General features: G+C 41.1%; 1 protein-coding gene across 1 annotated transcript in view; it reads right to left on the bottom strand.

The window, feature by feature from the left end:
• Nucleotides 1–22177, bottom strand: part of gnai1 (guanine nucleotide binding protein (G protein), alpha inhibiting activity polypeptide 1) — a 48406-nt gene that overhangs the window by 7058 nt on the left and 19171 nt on the right. Inside the window, exons 2-5 of the mRNA XM_084331125.1 lie at nucleotides 9680–9722; nucleotides 8849–8990; nucleotides 7532–7689; nucleotides 1374–1502 (exon numbers count right to left, since the gene is read on the bottom strand). Coding sequence (XP_084187251.1) covers nucleotides 1374–1502; nucleotides 7532–7689; nucleotides 8849–8990; nucleotides 9680–9722 — 472 coding nt within the window. The remainder of the gene's footprint in view (nucleotides 1–1373; nucleotides 1503–7531; nucleotides 7690–8848; nucleotides 8991–9679; nucleotides 9723–22177) is intronic.

The raw sequence follows: 22177 nt of genomic DNA, 5'->3' as shown, positions 1-22177 counted from the left end.
GCGCCAACGTCGCTCTTGATGAGTTATTGATTCATGTGCGTGTGCTGAGATTAGATAGATTAGTGTGGTTACAAACATTATTTACACGAGAGAAACCAAGACTGGGTTGAAAAGAACGCACAGTAGAGAGAGCAGGTTGTGGGTCAGCCAACTCCTATGAATCACACAGACACCGTCCCAAGTAACAGCAGAGAACAACAGATCTAGAACAGATGGGGGAGACTGTATATCTTCTTAGTTCAGGTCTAAAAACGTATGTATCATGTTGCCCGCTTTGTACCGCTTAATCAATGTATATGTATGGCCAAGGGCCATGGGATTGAATGCACTTAAACACACAATGGATGGACTTTGCGCAGTTTGAGTTGCATTTCAAGCTGGCAACTGTTGCACAAGTAAAGAGCAGGGGTGTAAAAAGTATTAAAAATTATATGAAAGTATGGGTACCATCTCAAAGTCTTACTCAAGTAAAAGTCAAGAGTATCTGGCTAAAAACACACTTGAGTAAAAGTCAAAGTTTCTACTTTTAAATGTACTTAGTAAGTACTAAAAGGTCAAAGTAACAACCTTTTTTTATTCCGGGGCAATGAAATGTTCCGTTTCGTCCTCTTCATCACTCGTACTATCGTTTGTGACCATCTTCTGTAGCTTGTCACTCCGACTGTCTATTCTTCTGATAGCAGGTGTTTAATCAAAGACCCCCGCTTTCTAGTCTTGCACAAGGACCAATCAGCATGGGTATGGGCCGGTTCATTTTCCATAGTTGGGGATTTGATTGGCTGTTTTTAAATAAAGTTCGGCCGCAGGATTAATAACGTTAACGTTAGTTCGGCCAGAGAAACAAATATACAAATTAAAATGGTTGGACCTGCGAGATTTGTACTTTGTAGGTCTGCATTTTAAATGTAAGGAGTAAAAAGTATGTTTTTTTCTCTGAAATGTAATTGAGTAAAAGTACAAGTATATAAACCTAATAATAGTAGAGTAAAGTACAAATCCCCAAAAACAGTACTTAATTATTGTAACAAAGTACAATTACTCAAGTACTTTACACCCCTGCACAAGAGTCATTTGGAGTTTTGACTTCCACAGTGACAGCTTGTAAAAGGAAACGGGACAGAAAAAAGGTACAGGGCTGTGGCTCAACTCCTTCCACTTCCTGTCTGCATCAGCCAATGGAAGGCCAGAGCTGGGTATATGAGTCACCAGTGATTTCATCGCTGATGCGCACAGCTCTATGTCACACCGCTTTTACAGCTGGTCATGCGCTCAGGGTTTTTTTTTTATCTGCGGCGCATGAGTCAGCGACAGGAAGGAGAGTTCATTTAGACACTCTGTCGTTAGCCCTGTGGTTAACGTGGGTGAATTCTCACTTGAAGTGCAGGTCCTTGAACGTGAAGTGTGTCTCCACGATGCCCGTGGTCTTCACTCTGGTCCTCAGGACATCCTGCTGTGTTGGGATGTAGGTAGCCTGGGATATCCTGTCCAGGTCATTCAAATAGCTAGAGAGAGAGAGAGAGAAAGAGAGGTAAACAGAGAACAAAGAGAAAGAGGAAAGGAGAGAGATGGGGAGCAAGGGAGAGAGGGAGATAGCGAGGGAGGGAATGTGTCAAGGTCAAGTGTATAAACGGCGGCCAACTCCAGGATGTTGACTGATCAAATCAAATCCAATCCAATTTCTTTAAAAACCTCCAATTAATTTTCCCTGGAGTTGCTGCGATTATAGCATCCAGATATCTGGCTCCTCGTCTTTTCCTTCAGTTGTTTTATTTAATTTAATATTTAATTCTGATCCCCGCCCGCCTGTAATACAGGTTAAAAAAAACAAATCAATAACAACATGAGGCTAAAATGTGAAGTGAGATCCATGCAGATACACTTGTGCTACTATACGTGTTGTTCCGACTGCATTCATTCACAGTTAGCCGTGTCGCACATAAAGCAGAAGTGGTCACATTCTGTAGCGTCCGGAACAAGATTAGAGCCCCTTATATGACTCTATGCTGCTCGTAAAGCACATGGACGTACAAATAAAGAGTGAACGTGTGGTAATCTCTGTCTCACTCTTAACAGCCCTCTCGTCTTCTGGGAGATGAGCTTTCTAAAAATGTACACAAAACTGCTGCTGTGACCCATTGTTACCTCCAGTTTATATTGTAAAACACTGAATCGGAACGTGCAATGTTACTCACCGTGCCTTGTATATATTATATTTAAGCACTTGCTTGTATTTAAATTGTAATTATTATTATTATTATTATTATTATTATTATTATTATTATTATTATTATTATTATTATTATTATTATTATTATTATTATTATTATTATTATTATTAAGTATTGTGTGATTTTGTGTGAAGGGCGGACTAGCAAAGTAAGATTTCCATTGTCTGTTTAACTGTGCACATGAAGGAGCTTCTATCCCCAGGCCATCAGGATGCTCAATGAACAATAACACTATGTAACAAACCATCAAATACACCCACAGCACACACATCCACACGTACACACTCACTTTAAATAAACAACTCACTGTACCCACTTTAGACACTTAACACACTTTATATTATTGGTAAGAGATGTGCACATCATCTCATACCTCATTGCACCTCACCACCACAAGGTCACACCACAAGCTAAGCTATTGTATATCGTTGTAACTCAGTTACCTTCTCTACTGCATTGTATATACTGTATATATGTATATTGAAAATGTTAGTTTTGTTTACACTTGTTTACATACTTTACTTTCTATTTTATACTTATATTATACTATATTTTTATTTTATCTAGCACACTCTCAGGAGCAAAACAGAAAGAAGCATTTTATACAAAGTATTCTGTATTTCTGTATGACAACTAATAAAGAAACTTGAACTTGACAATAAACAATCTTGAATCTTGAAAACTTGAAAAAATATTATTTATAGACTTATTTTTTTAATATTCCGATACTGATTCTTCATATTTCTATATATATATATTTTTTTAGAAATTGTGTCATCACAGTTTGTCCAGCTCAAATATAATTCAGTTGACGTCTTTTTATTCATAATTTTTTGGTAAGGCGTGGCACTACATTTAAAAAATATATATATTATTATTATTTATTTAAATATAGAGCCACACCTTACAAGAAAAATATGAATAAAAAGACGTTAACTGAATTATATTTGAGCTGGACAAACTGTGATGACACCATTTCTAAATTACTGTCCAAGCTTATTTCTCTGCCTTATGTTAATATCAATAATATCTGCACCTATCAGATACGATACGTCTGCTGGGCTCTACCTATTCTCTTCCAACTGCAAAACGGGGTGCGAGGGGTTTCTCTCACCAAAACACAGGGGCTGCCTTGTGATGACCTCAGTCACACATACACTGCACACAAACACTTGAGGAAGGAGAATTTTCTATATTTTACAGCTGATCTAATCCAGGGGTTCCCAAACTTTTCAGGCCGAATAACGGTGTCAGAGAGCCGCGACCCCCACTATTATAGGAGGTAAAAAATATATTATTATTATTATTTTATTTTTTTATAAATGGAAATGTATGGTTGAAACATGCAAACGTTCAAACGCACACACACTAATAAGCATTGGAGGCTTTTAACCAGGGCCGGACTGGGGAAATCATTCTGGTCAGGAAATATAGTGCAAAATATAGCCCCAGTCAGGCCACTTTTTAAGCAGGGGGTATGGGGGTCCCCCACCAGGAAATGTTTTGTTGCCCCCTACCAGGCATTTGTAGCCTTTAAATGCCAGTGTTTGTGATGGCATTCGTTTTTTCTTCTTTCCGAAAGTCTTGAAAAATGACTTAGGCAACGATATGTATGATTAGCAACAACACTGATTTTGATGGATTTTCAGTTTTTTTGTAATGTCAGATTGAAAAAAATACAAACTTTTATTCAACTTCAGCCCTGATCATAACACCACATATTCATTTTATAATTCTAACCTTTTAAATGCCAGTGTGTGTGATGGCATATATTTGCAATATATCAAATGCAAAGTAGATTTTTCTGGGGGGGGGGGGGTATTACAGGCTAGCATGAGTCAATGATTAGCAACAACAGTTTTTGTAAGGGTCCCGCCTCCACCAATCACATGCGGCTCCCTTTGTGTGTGTGTGAGAGCAAAGAGAGAGAGAGAGAGAGAGAGAGAGAGAGAGAGAGAGAGAGAGAGAGAGAGAGAGAGAGAGAGAGAGAGAGAGAGAGAGAGAGAGAGAGAGAGAGAGAGAGAGAGAGAGATTTTTATTTTATTTAACCTTTATTTTACCAGGTAGTCACTTGAGATCAAACTTGTGAGTTGCAGTGATCTCCTGGTTGTTCCCCACCTAGGTTATCTAATTATTGCGCTGCTGCAACTAGAAACACTGGCCTGGCCTGCTTCTAAGTTCAGTGGCCTGACTGCATAAAAAAAATTATTTTATTTTCCTATCATCTGGCGACCCCCCCCCCCCCCCCCCCCGCGGCGGCTCACGACCCACCTGGGGGTCGCGACCCCCACTTTGGGAACCCCTGATCTAATCTATAAAAGTAGCCCACCCCCTCCCCCCTTCCCTTTTAAGCTACCGATCCGGTTGTTCTTTTGCGTTACTGTTTGTCCAATTGGACAGCACCTTGCTTCCTTTAAAAACTATTTATTCGTTTTATTTTTCCTGTTACTATAATATTATATATATTCATATTTTTTGCCCTCTTTTATATAGCTTTCTCTCTCCTTGTAATGTGTCCTTGAGTCTGAGAAAGGCGCTTCCTATAAATCCCATATATTATTATTATTATACATATATATATACCCCCCCCCCCCCCACACACACACACACACACACACACCGGTAAACACGCAGCGAATGCTCCGAGACCTGAAGGTAAGGTCAAGGACTAACACTCTCTCCAGCCGACAGACTTGGCACAAGAGTGCAAATATTGACAGTCTAAAACTCAAAGTTCAGACGCCAGGCGTATGTTAACCGTCAGTGTGCTAAACAAGGCTGTGTGACAAGGCGTGTGTCTGGGACTGTGACATAGTGGTTCACTCTCTCCAACACGCCTACAATAGATAACAAATACAGAGACCATCTGTTACCATTAATTGTAATTACCGGTATCCAAACACACACGCGCCTGACACACAATCCGCCGTTTGCAGGACAAAGAGATGAAAAAAAGAACTACTATGGAAACCAGTGGTGCGTTGGTGATTTCATACCTGGTTGCACTGTGTTTTAATGATGGCACGTGCGCGCGCTCCCGTGCATAAATGTTCCCTCGCGTGCGCACAGAATAAAGACCAGCCTAATTGCCTCTAGGAATGGAATGTAACACATTGCAGTCACAAGTTGTGTGTGAATGTATCCGAGGACGTATTTGAACACACCCGACGACCTGAGCTACTGTTATGCAAAGTAGCCAGGTGGGAACTTGGCGAGTTGGTGCATCAGTCGAGTGCAGCGCATTCTTGTGTGCACGCGCGTGCACATCCGTGTATGTGCGCGCTGCTGCTCACAGACCCGGTGGAACGGCGTGCCATGACCAACGCACCCCTGATGGAAACCCAGTTGACCAAAGGGAAGGTGCTGGCTCCCTGAATCCAGAACCATCAAGCCTGATCACATCGGCACCAATTTGAACCAAACTTGCGGCATATTATTATTATTATTATTATTATTATTATTATTATTATTATTATTATTATTATTATTATTATTATTATTATTATTATTATTATTATTATTATTATTATTATTATTATTATTATTATTATTATTATGTGTTTTTGTCCAACCCAGCTGAATCGGTTGAAAAACATGGGTGCTGTGAACAAACAAAAAGTGTGTGGACATTTCCAGTTCACAAACCATAACATCAATACACCAAAGTGATTTGTCTTCTTTCACCCTTGTATAGGTTGCTGGCAGCTATATTTGTATTTACATTTTTATTTAGAAATGGCTAAAGAAATGTGTGTGTATCATTGTACTCCTGCCTTTTTAATCTACAACCGTACATAAAACTCTAATCATTCTACACATACATTATTGAAAAATGGTAACGTGCACAAATGTTGATTCAAGATATTAAATACCATGCTTTCAATTATTCTGACACAACTCTATTCAATAGGGGTTATTGACGTCTGTCTGTCTGTCTGTCTGTCTGTCTGTCTGTCTTAGACTGCTGCAGTCTAGGAAATATTGTTTTTCTTTCCAGAATGAGGTCTTTGTGTGTCAATGACTCACTACAGTATATTGTAGAGCCCTAAAAGACTAACTACAGTATATTGTAGAGTCCTAAAGACGAACTACAGTATATTGTAGAGTCCTAAAGACTAACTACAGTATATTGTAGAGCCCTAAAAGACTAACTACAGTATAGTGTAGAGTCCTAAAGACTAACTACAGTATATTGTAGAGTCCTAAAGACTAACTACAGTATATTGTAGAGTCCTAAAGACTAACTACAGTATATTGTAGAGTTCTAAAAGACTAACTAATATATTGTAGAGTCCTAAAGACTAACTACAGTATATTGTAGAGTCATAAAGACTAACTACAGTATATTGTAGAGTCCTAAAGACGAACTACAGTATATTGTAGAGTCCTAAAGACTAACTACAGTATATTGTAGAGCCCTAAAAGACTAACTACAGTATATTGTAGAGTCCTAAAAGACTAACTAATATATTGTAGAGTCCTAAAGACGAACTACAGTATATTGTAGAGTCCTAAAGACGAACTACAGTATATTGTAGAGTCCTAAAAGACTAACTAATATATTGTAGAGTCCTAAAGACTAACTACAGTATATTGTAGAGCCCTAAAAGACTAACTACAGTATACTGTAGAGTCCTAAAGACTAACTACAGTATATTGTAGAGTCCTAAAAGACTAACTAATATATTGTAGAGTCCTAAAGACTAACTACAGTATATTGTAGAGTCCTAAAGACTAACTACAGTATATTGTAGAGCCCTAAAAGACTAACTACAGTATATTGTAGAGCCCTAAAAGACTAACTAATATATTGTAGAGTCCTAAAGACTAACTACAGTATATTGTAGAGTCCTAAAAGACTAACTACAGTATATTGTAGAGTCCTAAAAGACTAACTACAGTATATTGTAGAGTCCTAAAAGACTAACTACAGTATATTGTAGAGCCCTAAAAAACTAACTATAGTATATTGTAGAGCCCTAAAAGACTAACTACAGTATATTGTAGAGTCCTAAAAGACTAACTACAGTATATTGTAGAGCCCTAAAAGACTAACTACAGTATATTGTAGAGCCCTAAAAGACTAACTATAGTATATTGTAGAGCCCTAAAAAACTAACTATAGTATATTGTAGAGCCCTAAAAAACTAACTACAGTATATTGTAGAGCCCTAAAAGACTAACTACAGTATATTGTAGAGTCCTAAGACGGTTGCCTGTTTTTGCATGCGTCTGTATGTCACCGTGTGTACAGTATATATGTGTGAAGCCAAAACAGTAATCTGTGTGTGTGAGTCACCCACTAGGCTGCAGAGTCGTTGAGCTGGTACTCCCTGGAGCGGGTGAAGCAGACCTTGACGCCCCCATCCTTCCACAGTCGTTTGATGACTCCGGCCAGCTCTGCCGTCATGAAGCCCTCCTCGGCCGACCCCGCCAGGACAAACAGCTGCCGGGCGTCATCCTGAGAGAGAGTTGGATCAGCGCCACCGTCAGTCATTAATATGGAACCAAGCTGTCAACAGTGTTTCCCACTGATTCTTGGCAACAAGTACGATTTTTTTTAATTAGCATTCCCAAACAAATCAGAAATCGCTATTCATGAGGAATATTACTGGATATCTTCTTCTGCATTAGATTATATTAGATAGAAATGTAATGTCATAAGTTTGGCATCCAACCAGAGTGCAAATGTAACAGTAAAGTGCAATAGTACAATGATTAAACTGGGTATACAAATATATAAACTAGTACTACTAGGTGTAGTGCTAATCAGATTACAGAGTTGTAATACCAATATTTACAGTAATACACATACAGATATGTAAAAGGATTGTATATATATACATGGCAAGAATAAATATATATACAGTATATACAGCATTATTGTACATACTATCATACAGAGTTATATGGGATATATGCAGGTGTATAAGTAGGTATATAGGAGGATTATGTGCAGGTAAATTCAGACAGATATGTATGGTATATATATATGCGGTAAAAATATCATTAATAATTAATAATGCAAACAACAAAATCGCGCATCACAAATTTGCGATATCAAAAGAAAACCCAACGACGCGGCAACAGCGATGAATATGGATGCATTGCTGAGCTCCAGCATCGAGTTCCATCGCCCTGACGGCCACTCACTACTAGACAACCCTGAATAGTCGAATAGTGGATTAATCGATCGTAAGGAGCCGTAGCCGACTGCCAACCTCTTAGTCGAATGCACACAAAAAAAATAAAAAAAATAAAAAGGATAATATATATATATATTTATATCATTCTTTCCAAAAGCAACAAGGTCTAGAGGCGTGGCTGACGCTAATGGTGTGCATACCAGCGAGGCTAACTACCTAAGAAAACGGGCACAGAGGCACTGAAATTAACACACTAGACAAAATTTCAAGATGTATCCATCAGTGGACCAATTACATGCTTTCGCAGAGAAGCCTTCAGTCGACTCCTTCAGACATTAAGCCCCGCCCACAGCCCAAATTGAATGTTCAAAATATATATATATAATAATTTTTTTATTTTATAGTCGACTATCTGCACATTTTGGCCAATCAAAGTAGACTATACAAATCCTTAGTCGGGACGGGCCTACTCACTGCTCGCGTGGCGTCTCCGAAGTCGATCTTGAGGCGGCCCATGGCTCGGATGATGGCGATGATGGACTGGATGGTGTTGCTGTAGACCACAGCCTTGTACTGCTTACACTCCTCCTCCGAGTAGCCTGCCTCGTGGATGATCCTACAGAGGGGGGGGGGGGGGGGGGGGTGAGCACTCGTTTTCTCTTGGTTTATAATCATCTTGCCCTGAACTAAACATTTTACTAAAATTTTATTAAATTAAAATGTAATTAATTAAATCTACCCTAAGAATACAAATGCACCAACGTGGCCAGTGGCATCACCATGCAAAGAATAAGCATGCATCCTTTTGTATATAGTAGGGATGGGATATCCGTCTAAAATAGAATATCTGTACTTGTGTTTATCCTGAGTGAGGACTATCGTTTTCTCAGGTATCTGTGTTTATCATGAGTGAGTACTATCGTTTTCTCAGGTATCTGTGTCTATCATTACTGAGGACTATCGTTTTCTTAATCATCTGTGTATCATTACCGAGGACTATCATTTTCTCAAGTATCAGTGTCATGAATGAGAAGGTGACGAGTGAGAAAACAACCGGTGCTTGAATGCTCCACTGACATCGTTTTTGTAGATGTTGTGCACTGTCGACCGACGTGCGCGTCCGACAAAGTAAATGTGTAATGGACCCATCCTCAAAACCGCCCCCTTTTTCTCAAACCTCCAATCACAACTGTTGCTTTTATCTTTCATACTGTACTTACACACTCATAGCCGGACAGATTTATTGACTTCCTGACTTGTGTCCATTGCATTTTGATCAATGTGGTGGCAGTGAAATTAACTCACTTCATCTGCTTGACAATCGTACTCTTTCCCGACTCGCCAGCACCTGGAGGGGGGGGGGGGGGCAAGCAAAGAGGAAGAAGGGACAATTAGGAGCCGATTACATTACATTTAGTCATTTAGCCGACGCTTTTATCCAAAGCGACTTACAAGTGCAGTACAACAAGTCAGCAGGAAGGGCACAACTCTGGCAGGTATGGGTCAGTTATATTGTTCGTCAAACAGTGTCGACCAGACTCGAGTGCATATTAGCATAGTAGGTCATACTATAGACATGGTAGAGATGCATAATAGTAAAAGACAGTACAAAGGTTATTATTATATATTTTTTTCATTTCAGATATTGATCGAAGAAGTGTGTTTTTAGTTGACGGAAATTGGGCAGGTTTTTTGGCTGTGGTGGAAAGTTCGTTCCACCATTGTGGAGCGAGGACCGAGAATAGCCAGCTTCTCTTTTAGGCCTTGAACCGGCCGGCGTGTTCACACCGGAAAAATAATTGATTCGGAACGTGAAAAGTCGGTGCTCAGCTGGAACCGGAAAAATAGGCTGTCAAGACGAGGGAAAAGGGCGAAAAGCAGAGGTTGGGCATTGCACTCAATCGATCCATTCAACAGGAAGCGATTTGCGACTGATCTGAGATTAGATGAAAATGTATGGTTATTACACAGCACAAGTATGATAAATAAATGCTCCAGAAATAAATATGTGTGGAGAAAGGCTTAGTGAGTGCACACACACACATGTACTGTATATACATGCAAAATTAATCGTTCCAGCAAAGTAGGCTTCTATTATTAGAATTACTTGTTTTATTGGGTATCATAGTAGTAAGTCCTACTGTAGAACATGACATATTAGCATGACATCCCATTTATTAATGCCAATACTGAACGTCTCTTGACAAGTGTAAACTATGGATTAGTCGGTCGCAGTCAACGTCGGACCCTTTAGGTCTTGATCTTCATCAAGCTGCCAACACCCATAATAAAAGTCTTTAATTTGCTTATTACAAACACAATAGACAGTCAGCATATGGGCCTGGGATTTCACCCCATCGTCGTGAGACACTTTGAAAGATCTAATAGAACACTGGAGACAGACAAGAAGGAGCCGTGTAGGGTCAGCACTCAGCAGACTCCCGATTTCTGATTCTCTTATTGACTTCTCTGACCCAGAGAGCAGCGCTCTGGTGCTAAACGGTTGAAAACACACACACACACTGACTCACACACCCATCCCTGCAGCAAGATCTCTCCCTCGCGCTCTCTTCATCGGCACTCACAATAGTATTACTTAATGTAATGTAGCGAAATGACCCTTCCTGCAACCACGGGACTCGGCCGTGAGCACTCCAGGCAAGGAAGGGATTGAGAACACAGTGTGTTGTGTGTGTCAGTGTGTATATATGAAGAAGAAGAAGAAGTATTTATTAGTGCTGTCAGGAGATTACAAAAATGTATCTAATTAATTACAGGATTTGTAATTAATTAATCTAATTAATCGCATTTTAATCGCATAACCATTTTAGGCCTGATATTCTATAATCATATTTCAAATAGCATGTGTCCGGATGGCAGAATTCAGTACTGTATCTACAAAACCTTCAGTTTAATAATCTTCCATTTATTAATTTGCTTAGATTTTTCAGGTCTGGTCAATTTTAGCATGGCGTTATTCACAGTCAAAGATACATTTTTTTTTATATTAATATTCATACTCATTTGGTTCATTACAATTTGCTCAAGCCTAGTAACAGACAGTATTTCTGACACTGGGAATACATTCCCTGAGATCCATAGATGTCCCTAGAATCAGATACCAAGAACATACAAATGGACCATATTAAAAAAAAAAGTCTGTAAATGTGTATTCTACGTCCTTATGTAATGAATGAGAATACAAAATATTTAAAATTAAATAAAAATGTTTATTCATTTAGAGTTAATTTTCATAACGTGATAATTAATTAATCTAATTAACGCAATAAACTGACAGCCCTAGTCTTTATTTGTCATGCAGTTTAACACACGCATGCGAGATGGGCGACACACAGTCAGGAACACACACACATGCATTGGGTCGCCGATGAAATGCCTCTCTGCACTTGACCCATGATCCCGTTGTCCTTCCCCCCAAGGGTAGCCGGGAGCAGATAGGGGCTGCGGCGTGGGGCCGCACCCCGGGGACCAATCCAAGTGCTCCTGTCAGTCTTCGTCAGGGACGCGACAGCGTCAGCGATCTGTTGTGCATGTTTTTCCACTGGATTTATCTTATCGGGGGGGGGGGGGGGGGCTCTTTGAGCACAGGGAGAACATGCAAACTCCACACAGAAAGGCCCGGGAGATACCCCACCTGAGTACCTGGCAACGCGGAAACCTGGTGCCCAAGCGGGAATCGAACCCTGGACCTTCTAGCTGTGAGGCGACAGTGTTAACCACTACAGCACCGTGCCGCCTGTTGTCATGCATATATATATAATGTATATGGTTGTGTGCAACTGTGCATGTTTATGTATGTATGTTTGTGTGCAACTGTGCATATGTTATTGTTTGTGTGCAACTGTGCATGTTTATGTGAGTGAGTGAGTGAGTGAGTAGTAGACACTTCATGTTGACCTCGGGCGTGAGGTGATGGTTTGGTCGGAGTGAGGCGGAGGCTTTATCGACACATCAGTGCAATAGCGCAGTCTAAGCCAGCTGTGAGCATTCCACACGCAGTCACCGCCCCGAAATAGCAAGAACAGAGGAGGCGATTCACTGTGTCGAGGCAGTCGCTTCTGATTGCCGTCCTGTGAATTCATGTTGTGTTTATTACGGGGCTCATGGGGGAGGAGCACGTAGGCACATGAGCGATTGTGTAAGAAGTAGAATGTGACTTTGAAATTCCATTTCAGTAAACAAGACATATTGTGTCGAGAACACAGATCATCTCCTGTCCTGCGAGCTTTGAAGGAACTTGGGGACGTGATACTCCGTAACGATCAAATAAGATAACCATCGGCGATGCTGTGAAGTGAGATAGAAAGACTTCATGCAGCTAATTACAACGGTGGGATGGAGTCGACCGACATGACAATACTGCAATGAGGAGAGTCTCTCTCTCTCTGTGTGTGTGTGTCTCTCTCTGTGTGTGTGTGTGTCTCTGTGTGTGTGTCTCTCTCTCTCCATGTGTGTGGCTCTCAGTGTGTGTGTGTGTCTCTCTCTCTCTGTGTGTCTCTCTCTCTCTGTGTGTGTGTCTCTCTCTCGGTGTGTGTCTCTCTCTCGGTGTGTCTCTCTCTCTCTCTCTGTGTGTGTGTGTGTGTGTGTGTCTCTCTCTCTCGGTGTGTGTCCCTCCCTCTCTCTCTCTCTCTGTGTGTGTCTGTGTGTGTGTCTCTCTCTCTCCGTGTGTGTGTGTCTCCCTGTGTGTGTGTGTATGTGTGTCTCGGTGTGTGTGTGTCTCTCTCTCGCTCTCTCTCGTCATAGTGCCATGGTAACCGCTCTCGTTTTACCCAGGACATCTCCAATCGTGAGTCCGGTCAGGAGGGACTCGCGTGCGTGCGAGCGAGCGAATGTGTATGCGTGTGAGAAAAAAAAAGAAAGACACACTTGGCATCCAGCCAGAACATCTATTATTCATCTGCTCAACTTCCTCATCATGTCCATCTGTGTGTAACCAGTAATGTGGGCGTGCCCTTAATGAAATATCTCCATCATAGACAATATGCAGCCTAATTCGAAATGACGATGTCTTGGGGTCGATGAACCATGAGAATTATGGCCATACTTGTAAGTAGGTAGGGCTGTACCGAATGCTTCGAAGCTTCGATCATAATGTCGACATTCGAATTCTAAAAAACATTCAAATTTTTTATATCTTTTTTTATGTCCATTCATTCTGTTTAAACCAATGGGGTTTTTCTTCACATTTGCAGATAAAGATTAGGCTACACTAATATTATAATATTATACTATAAGACGTCACCATCACTTTCGTACCAACCGTGCCCTTATTGGATTATTTATGTTGACGAAACTGATGAGTTATATTCATTAAAGAAAGTTGATTTAATAAAATAAAAAAACTAAATCAGATTCATCACTTCATTCAAATTGAGGATTTAGTTTGAGCATATATAAAAAAAAAAATTGATTAAGTCATCAAATATGACGACAGACATTCAAAGCTTCGTTCGAATACTTCAATTTGAATTACTTCAATTTGAATGTTAAAAAATGACATTCGGTACAGCCCTATGTAGGTTAATGAAAATTCCCATAACCTAGGCTAGGGTGACCATATTTTGATTTCCAAAAAAAGAGGACATAGCGTGGAATAAACTCGCCGAAACGGTAAAGTGTGCCACGGGCGCGCCGTGATTCCGATCCGCGTGAAAATATTCACGGCTATAGAGTAGGGGTGGGACGATACATCGATCCAGATCGATATATCAATCTATTATCAATGATCAAATAGGATCGATGCAACGTAAAAAGATCGATTCATATTGCGATACTCTTATTTTGAAAATCCCCTGGTGAGCAATGCATATCCGCCCGGCCGCCACAACAGTAGCTCAGTAGCAGCGTGTGTTAACGTTAGACAGCATTGCTTCAGAGTCCGCCTATTTTGCGACCTGAAATAAGTGCCTGTTGTTTTTTTCCCCACAACGGGTCAAATGCATCTAACATGCTTTGCATCCTCGCCATTCCTTTATGCCCACGTCGCGTTAAATACCAAAATTAACGTTGCGTTAGCGTAAGCTAACTAAGCTAAGCTGATCAGAGCCATATAGAGAGAACAGCAGCACTAGGGACTGGGAAGGAGGGGGGTTACTGCATTCTCGAGATAGCCCCACTACCAGGATCTGGCCGGTACTGCACCTTCGGACTCCCAATATGCCTTTTCCAGCCAAAATACAGCTTTGACAGTGAATAGGATATTAAGAGAAAAAAAAAGAAAAACGAACCAAAAACAGTGAACAGGAGGTCTATTTGTATTAAAAACAAGAGATTGTTTTTCATTTACATGTCTGGAAGAGCTCAAAAATAAAAATGTCAAATGATATTTCCATTGCCTTTTTTTTGTTGATTTAAATGTTACCGATTGTGTTAAATGGGCATATAATATCGTCTGATATCGATCGCAGGCACCTGAATCGAATCGTATCGTATCGTGGCAGACTTTGTGATATCGGAAAATATCGTATCGTATCGTGATGAAACGAGTGATTCCCACCCCTACTATAGAGGAGACCGTGGGACACCTTTTTGCAACCGAATATGTGTCTCGAATTTGCTCCCACGCAGCGCGCAAAATCTCGCAAGTCTTGTTTACATCAGGGTCCCCCATTTTCAATTCATCATAAATGTACAGTTCCCTCCCCCTTGTATATATTTACTGTATGTCACAAATGTAACAGTACTGCTTTGAGGTCTTTCTCTGGTCTGCATCCCCTTAACAATTGTGTGTATTGAGCTGTACTGTACCCATTCTGCAATCTGTTAATAAAGTTTTCAATCAATCAATCCCGCAGTGCAATACTCCAATTCAGCCATTGGGTGGGACGGTCACGTGACCCAAATCAGCCAATGGAAGCGAGGGTCCTTAAAGTGTGGGTCCTTAAAGTGTTGCGATCCCGAGAGTGTTGGTGCTGTCGTCCTGCAGCTGGATACTATTGCCTCACAGCGCGGCCGTCAGCGTGCGGCCCAGAGAGCGCCGCTGGCTCTGCGGCTCTGCAGCTGCATGCTTCTCCGGGAGTCCGGTTGGATAATCTGGCGCGCCATGTAAAAAGTTGCACGCCTGACATATCGGCATGTAACTCGAGAACCGAGGCACGGATTTAGGCGATTCAGATGGCATTCGAACGGCAACAAATATCGCTTTAATTCGGTAATTTATATGTTCGGCAAAAAATGCAGCCCCGAGCCTTCAGATGCTCGCAAAGGGCCGTGAAACTGAAAAACAATGAAACCCCGGACATTTCGATGAATTTATAAACCCCCCCCGGACGCCCCGGACAGGGCGTGAAAAGAGGACATGTCCGGGCAAAAGAGGACGTTTGGTCACCCCAACCTAGGCTATATTACATTTACTAAATGTACTCAATTATGCTCATGTTACAACAGTGACTCAGTCGCCGCATGGCCAATAAGGCCCTCGTCACTGACCACCAGAGAGCAGTTTTCAAACCACTAGAGAACGTCTATTCCCCCGAGCAAACCCTGACGACTCCCGACCACGATTCCGTTTCCTAACGAACACTCAAGTCTAAAAAAACAGCTCTCAACCACTCAAGACAGAAAAACAAAAGGAAGTAGGGTCACATCGTGAAAACGTAGCCATGTGTGTCGTGTCAGCCCATTGGTTGAGAGTCGGAGGGGGGCGGGGGTTCAGCCGTGTTGCATAATACATCACCTCCCTTATCTAGTTCCTGTATGTTGCAAAACAAATGACATGATGAGACGGCGCATTCTTGACACATGCTGCTCAGTCTAGGGTTGGGAGGGAAGGCTTACACTGGATTTTAAAGTATACCATCCTGGACCCATATTATCTATATATATATATATATTTATTATATATAATATATATTTGTATTATTATTATTTTCTTTACTTCATGGATTATGTTAAAAGGTGACGGCAATTCGCTGGGAATAGACTATTTTGGATGAAGTAGCACCATGGCAATTGTATAACAAAGCAAAAAATGTGTAATAAAAACATCAAAAATGCATTGTATAATACCGTAATCTCTACGGTAATCAAGAAAACCCATGAATGTGTTTAATAAAGGTTCCACAGCCCTCCAGCAGAACACCCTACATGCTGAGCTGAAGATCTCCATTAAAAACCTTTGACCTAATCTATTTTGGTATAATTATTATTTATTTATTTTTTAAATCTGGGAGGGAGTGGATCTACTGGGGTGAATTCCTGCAGACTGGCGCTTCCTCTCCCCCCGGACGGTTTGTGGCGAGCCGCTAGTAGAGAGCGTGAGCCTTGGCCACGTCACCTTTCCGTGTATAATTGGACGTGTGATTCACCTGAGGACATATTTTAATTACACGTCACCTCTGCGGTGCCGCAGGACAACTCCCTCTGTGCTCTGGGGCCAAAGCGTGCCGCGGTGCGAATCCCCAGGGGGACCACACACAGCTGGCAGATGGCTGGGCACGGCTGGGCAGAGCGCTGGCAGCTACAGCTGTATAACCCACAGAGGCCATATCCCATTCCTTAGCCCTGATTAAAAGGGGCTTTTCACTGTTGCCACAGTTATTTCGTATCCACTGTAAAGAGAATAAATATAAAAAAAAGGATTTTCAACTACTTTGATTTTCGAGTAGCCTTTTTTGTATCGGCTTTATTTAGTTGAATTGGCTAATTGGACACAGAGTGAATATTTAGCTACATAATATCAAATTGACCTCATCTCAGGCCCCGCCCTGCCAACACATAAGACCTGGGCTAGATCCACAAAGAATGGATTGCACGGAGCAAGTTGCACCCTTACTTACAATTCATTATGAATTGAAAATGGGGGACCCTGATGTAAACAAGACAAAAGTATTTCTCTGTATTGTACCCATTCTGCAATCTGTTAATAAAACGTTCAATCACATTTACATTTAGCTGATGCTTTTATCCAAAGAGACTTACAAGTTCTGTACGACAAGTCATCAGGAAGGGTACAACTCTATCAGCTGAGTAACAATGTTCATCAAAGTGTTGCGTGTTACAGTGTAGGTTCGTTTATTAGGACAGGTGCATGACAGTAAGGTTAGTTAGGGTTAGAGTTTTTTTCTTTTTTTTTAAATGTTTATTATTATTTCAGATAATGGTTGAAGAAGTGCGTCTTAAGTCGACGGCGGAAGATTGGACGGATTTCGGCTGTCCTGACTGGGGTGGGTAGTTCATTCCACCATTGTGGGGCAAGGACTGCGAATAGGCGGCATCTCTTTGATGACCCTCCCGGGGCTTGGGTAGGAGTAGGTCTGAGGCGGCCAGAAGATGTGAGCGTAGGGGTCTTGAGGGTGTGTAGTTAGAGACCATTGACCGGAGGTAGGCGGGAGCGGTTCCCTTTTGAGCCCCCCCCCCCCACTTCACTCCAGAGGAAACTATTAGCTAACTGATCCGAAGTTGATCTTTCAAAAAGGGAGCTAACTTTTTCCAAGAATCTGGTTCCAGCAAAAACATTATCGTTATTTGTTCAAATTCATGTGCAACTACTCCCTCCCTCCCTTTCAACAATTATTCACCCATCAGTACCAAGAGATGGTGTAGTGGTGTCTCCTCTACTCTGTCTCCCTCTCAGCCTTCCTACTGTCTCAATAAAGAACCTTCTCTCCTCCGTCTCCCTCTCAGCCTTCCTACCGTCTCAATAAATAACCTTCTCTCCTCTGCCTCCCTCTCAGCCTTCCTACTGTCTCAATAAAGAACAGTCTCTCCTCTGCCTCCCTCTCAGCCTTCCTGCTGTCTCAATAAAGAACCTTCTCTCCTGTGTCTCCCTCTCAGCCTGTCTCAATAAAGAACCTTCTCTCCTGTGTCTCCCTCTCAGCCTTCCTACTGTCTCAATAAAGAACCTCATCTCCTGTGTCTCCCGCTCAGCCTTCCTGTCTCAATAAAGAACCTTCTCTCCTCTGCCTCCCTCTCAGCCTTCCTACTGTCTCAATAAAGAACCTTCTCTCCTGTGTCTCCCTCTCAGCCTTCCTACAGTCTCAATAAAGAACCTTCTCTCCCGTGTCTCCCTCTCAGCCTTCCTACTGTCTCAATAAAGAACCTTCTCTCCTGTGTCTCCCTCTCAGCCTTCCTACTGTCTCAATAAAGAACCTTCTCTCCCGTGTCTCCCTCTCAGCCTTCCTACAGTCTCAATAAAGAAAAATACCAAGGGAAATGGACTCCTCATCCTCCATTGAAAACCAAACAAGCAAGTAAAGAAACGGATGCATGCTCAGAGCAAAGGTCTCTCCCTTACAACAGAGGTGGTGGCCCTCCAGTTAAAAAAAAAACCTGGCTCGGCTCACAGGAAAACAACCCCCTCAATAAGGTATAATTATGATGCAAACTCCTGCCAGCAGTGTCAACTAAATATGTTGCCTAATAGCCGGGACGTTATGCGTCAACTCAGCAGAGTGCTCTCATTCATCACCAGCTACAGCGGCGCTGTGAGTCAGGATCGGGAGCACATTTACATGTATATTTACCAAGCACATTTACATTTGTCTGGGTGTCATGGGGCACTGCTTAAAACATGATATAAAAAAAAAATATGGAAAACACATGAAAATAAAGAGAATTATCCTCTAGGTGCTCTTTCACTGTGCTGTGCGAGTTCATTCATTTCACACATCAAATTGTGCGTGCATTAGGGGTGTAACAATGCAATGCAACGATCCTAAGGTGACGATTCAACTGCATCGATAGAATTATAATATATATATTTACTTTATTTAAAAAAAAAAAATCGACTTTTTTATTGACATATAGTCCATTCATGCTGAGTGAATCAGTTCCCCCAGCCACATTTGTGTATACATTTATTTTTGGGGAATCAATTAACTGATAGGAAATGTCGCATCGCATCATGGTCAATCGCATCGTGGTCAAATGAAGAGATTTCATGATGCATTGAATCGTTGAAGGGTCAAATATTTATTTATCAAATATTTACACCCCTAACGTGCATAGGTGCTTGCGTTTCCTCCATCAGTTGCCAGATGCATCACAGCTGCAGGTGATCAGCTTGTGCTGTGATCAGCCTGCGTCATGAAAGATTAGTATATCGGTAGTGGTGATGATGATGATGATGATGATGTGAATCAAAACGCTGGGAATGTGATTCCGGCATCAGTGTGGCGGTGGCAGAGATCATATGCACATTATCTCCATTTCTATCAAGCCTCTGTTATGCCAAGAGACCTCAAATTACTTCAAACACCCTGACCCAAGAGAGAGAGAGAGAGAGAGAGAGAGAGAGAGACCGAAAGAAAGCAAGAAACATAGTAGGCACACTGTGTAAATAGTATACTACCAAGTCCTATTTGCCCTACTAACCTAATGGATTAGTGCAATGCTCAACATAAATTGGCCCACAGTGAATTAGAACAAATCCTGTTTTAAAAAAAAAAAAAAAAAAAAAAAAAAAGTCTACATTATGATCAACTGACCTCTTTAGTGACGTTGGAGTTTGGCCAGAGACGCTTATGAGGCAAGACCCTTTGATTCGCTATAATTTCCTGTAATGGGGTCACAGGGTGTCATAAGGATGTGGACACCTGCACGCCATTAGGAGAGCCCACTGTATCGTTACCTCATTCTAATTAGTGTATATAATTGACCACATCTGCCCAGTTGTACAGCCCTGGCCTATTCCTATTTAATTTACTTAAAATTTTACTATATTCTAGTGTGCTATATTTAATTTGGTTTATATATCCCATATAATGTTATTCAACCTCTTATTTACAGTTGTAAAGCCCCTGGCCTATATTCTATTTCGTAATTATAATATTCTATTGTGCTTAACTTGGCTCATATTTCATTTTATCTTACTCCACCTCTTTATTGTATTATCTGTCTGTCCGCTAATGTTGCACCGATAACGTCCAAAGCAAATTCCTTGTATGTGAAAACTACTTGGCAAATAAAGACCTTTCTGATTCTAATTCTGAGACTGGAGGTGTAGGTTCCGCTCACACCAATAGGAGATGTGTTGGGTTTTGACAGAATATGGCTCATCCTTTCCATCTTGTAGAACTCAAGGGGGGAAATACTGGACAGTCCTCTGGCAAGGAGAAGGTGTTCCGAGCATTACGATTCTGATGCTCCAGTGTAATAATAAGGGTTTATTTTGAGAGTTATTCAGCCATCTCAGAAGTAGGGCTGGCTGGGTACCAAATCCGGTTCTTTTAAGGGTACCGACCGAATCGCGTCGGTACTACAGAGTACCGATTCACGTGAGATCCACCGGTGCCACATTTCGGTACTGAAAAAAACGATGACGTCAACGCTTCGTTCACCGCGAAACGAAACCTATGAAGTGTGCCGCACGTTCACGTCAACGTTCACGCACACAATACACGCTTACCTAGGATTTTACTTGATTCAACAACAACAACAAAGCAGTCGGGGGCAACTTTACAAAACTGGTTACACTTTACAAAGCTAGATGCAGACAACGCTCGCTCCAATATTATATATATAATATTGGAGCGAGCATATATATTAACAAATCTTTCTAAATAAATAATTTGAAGTTTGGATTTTTTTTTTTTTACAACTGAGGTTTTTAGAGACTAAAGTACAGAAAAAAGGTAACATTGGGTACCGGTATCGGTTCAAATGTGAACAGTAGCCAACCCTACTCAGAAGTGGATAGATACTTTATTCATCCCCTTGGGGATAATTATAGGGAAAAGAATAGTCAGTAGTGAGATTCCCACCCACGCCTCCCTCCAGCAGCAGCAGACACCTGGACCCAGCGCTTTAGACCACTCTGCTGCCACAGTGACCACAATACAGAAAGAGATGGGAACTGCACCCATTGTTAAATATACATTATGTGGCGATACAACAAATTATATATTGTATTGGGAGTGATGGGAGAATGCACTGAGTATGTAGAGGGTCGTCCAATGAACTCCCATTAGATGGGATGCTGCATAGTCTCTCTAAAGCAGCGGTTCTCAAACTAGGGGTTGCGACCCAAAGTGGCGCATTGGAAAGTAAATCTTTTTTTATCAATAATTATTTTTCTTTTTTTGTATGTTCTGGGAACATATTTTGGCTAAATATGCCTTGTTTTTTTAAATGTGTATTGATAACAGTGCTGTAATTAAATTGAATAAATATGCATGTCAGATCAAGTTCAACAAGGTATGCTTTTATTTTGATATTCCTTATTTCCACATTGAAATTACGCGATACATTAAGTGTGGGGTTGCCAAAAAAATTCCTAAATAAAATGGGGTTGCGGTATAAAAAAGTCTGAGAACCCCTGGTCTAAAGAGTTCACCCTGCTGCCATCTTGATAACAAGACCAGACCACTATCTCTATCCAAGTATCTGTCATACATATCAGCGTTTTTCTTAAAATTACTTAAAACACAGAATGTTAAATGCCTTTTACCCCCACTTAGACAAGCTTAACTATGCATGTACCATACAGTGGATATTTGACCTCTAGGCAAAAGATGACAACATGGTATTACACTTTCTTTATCGTTTTGTTTTGTTCTGATGTGTGGGTTGGATTTCAGTAGGTACAGGGGAGGGGTTGCTACTGCTGGCCACACCTCAGGCATTGCCAAGAGAGAGAGAAGTCTATAGGAATTCACAGTATATTAAGTTACTAAACTCCCACCCACATATAAGACCAAAACAAGAAAGTAAACAAAGTGCAATACCAACCGGGGCTCTTTTGCCTAGATGTCACCGTTTTGACAGCATTATTATACCTTTACGGCACTATTATTGGTTTGAGATATTAGTGCAGTCTTCATTTATGGCAAGAGATAGGCGAGA

This window comes from Notolepis coatsorum, assembly GCF_963971535.1.
Source record: "Notolepis coatsorum genome assembly, chromosome: 15".
NCBI lineage: Eukaryota > Metazoa > Chordata > Actinopteri > Aulopiformes > Paralepididae > Notolepis > Notolepis coatsorum.
Note: the sequence above shows the minus strand (reverse complement) of the source record. Positions and strands in the feature narration are given on the sequence as shown.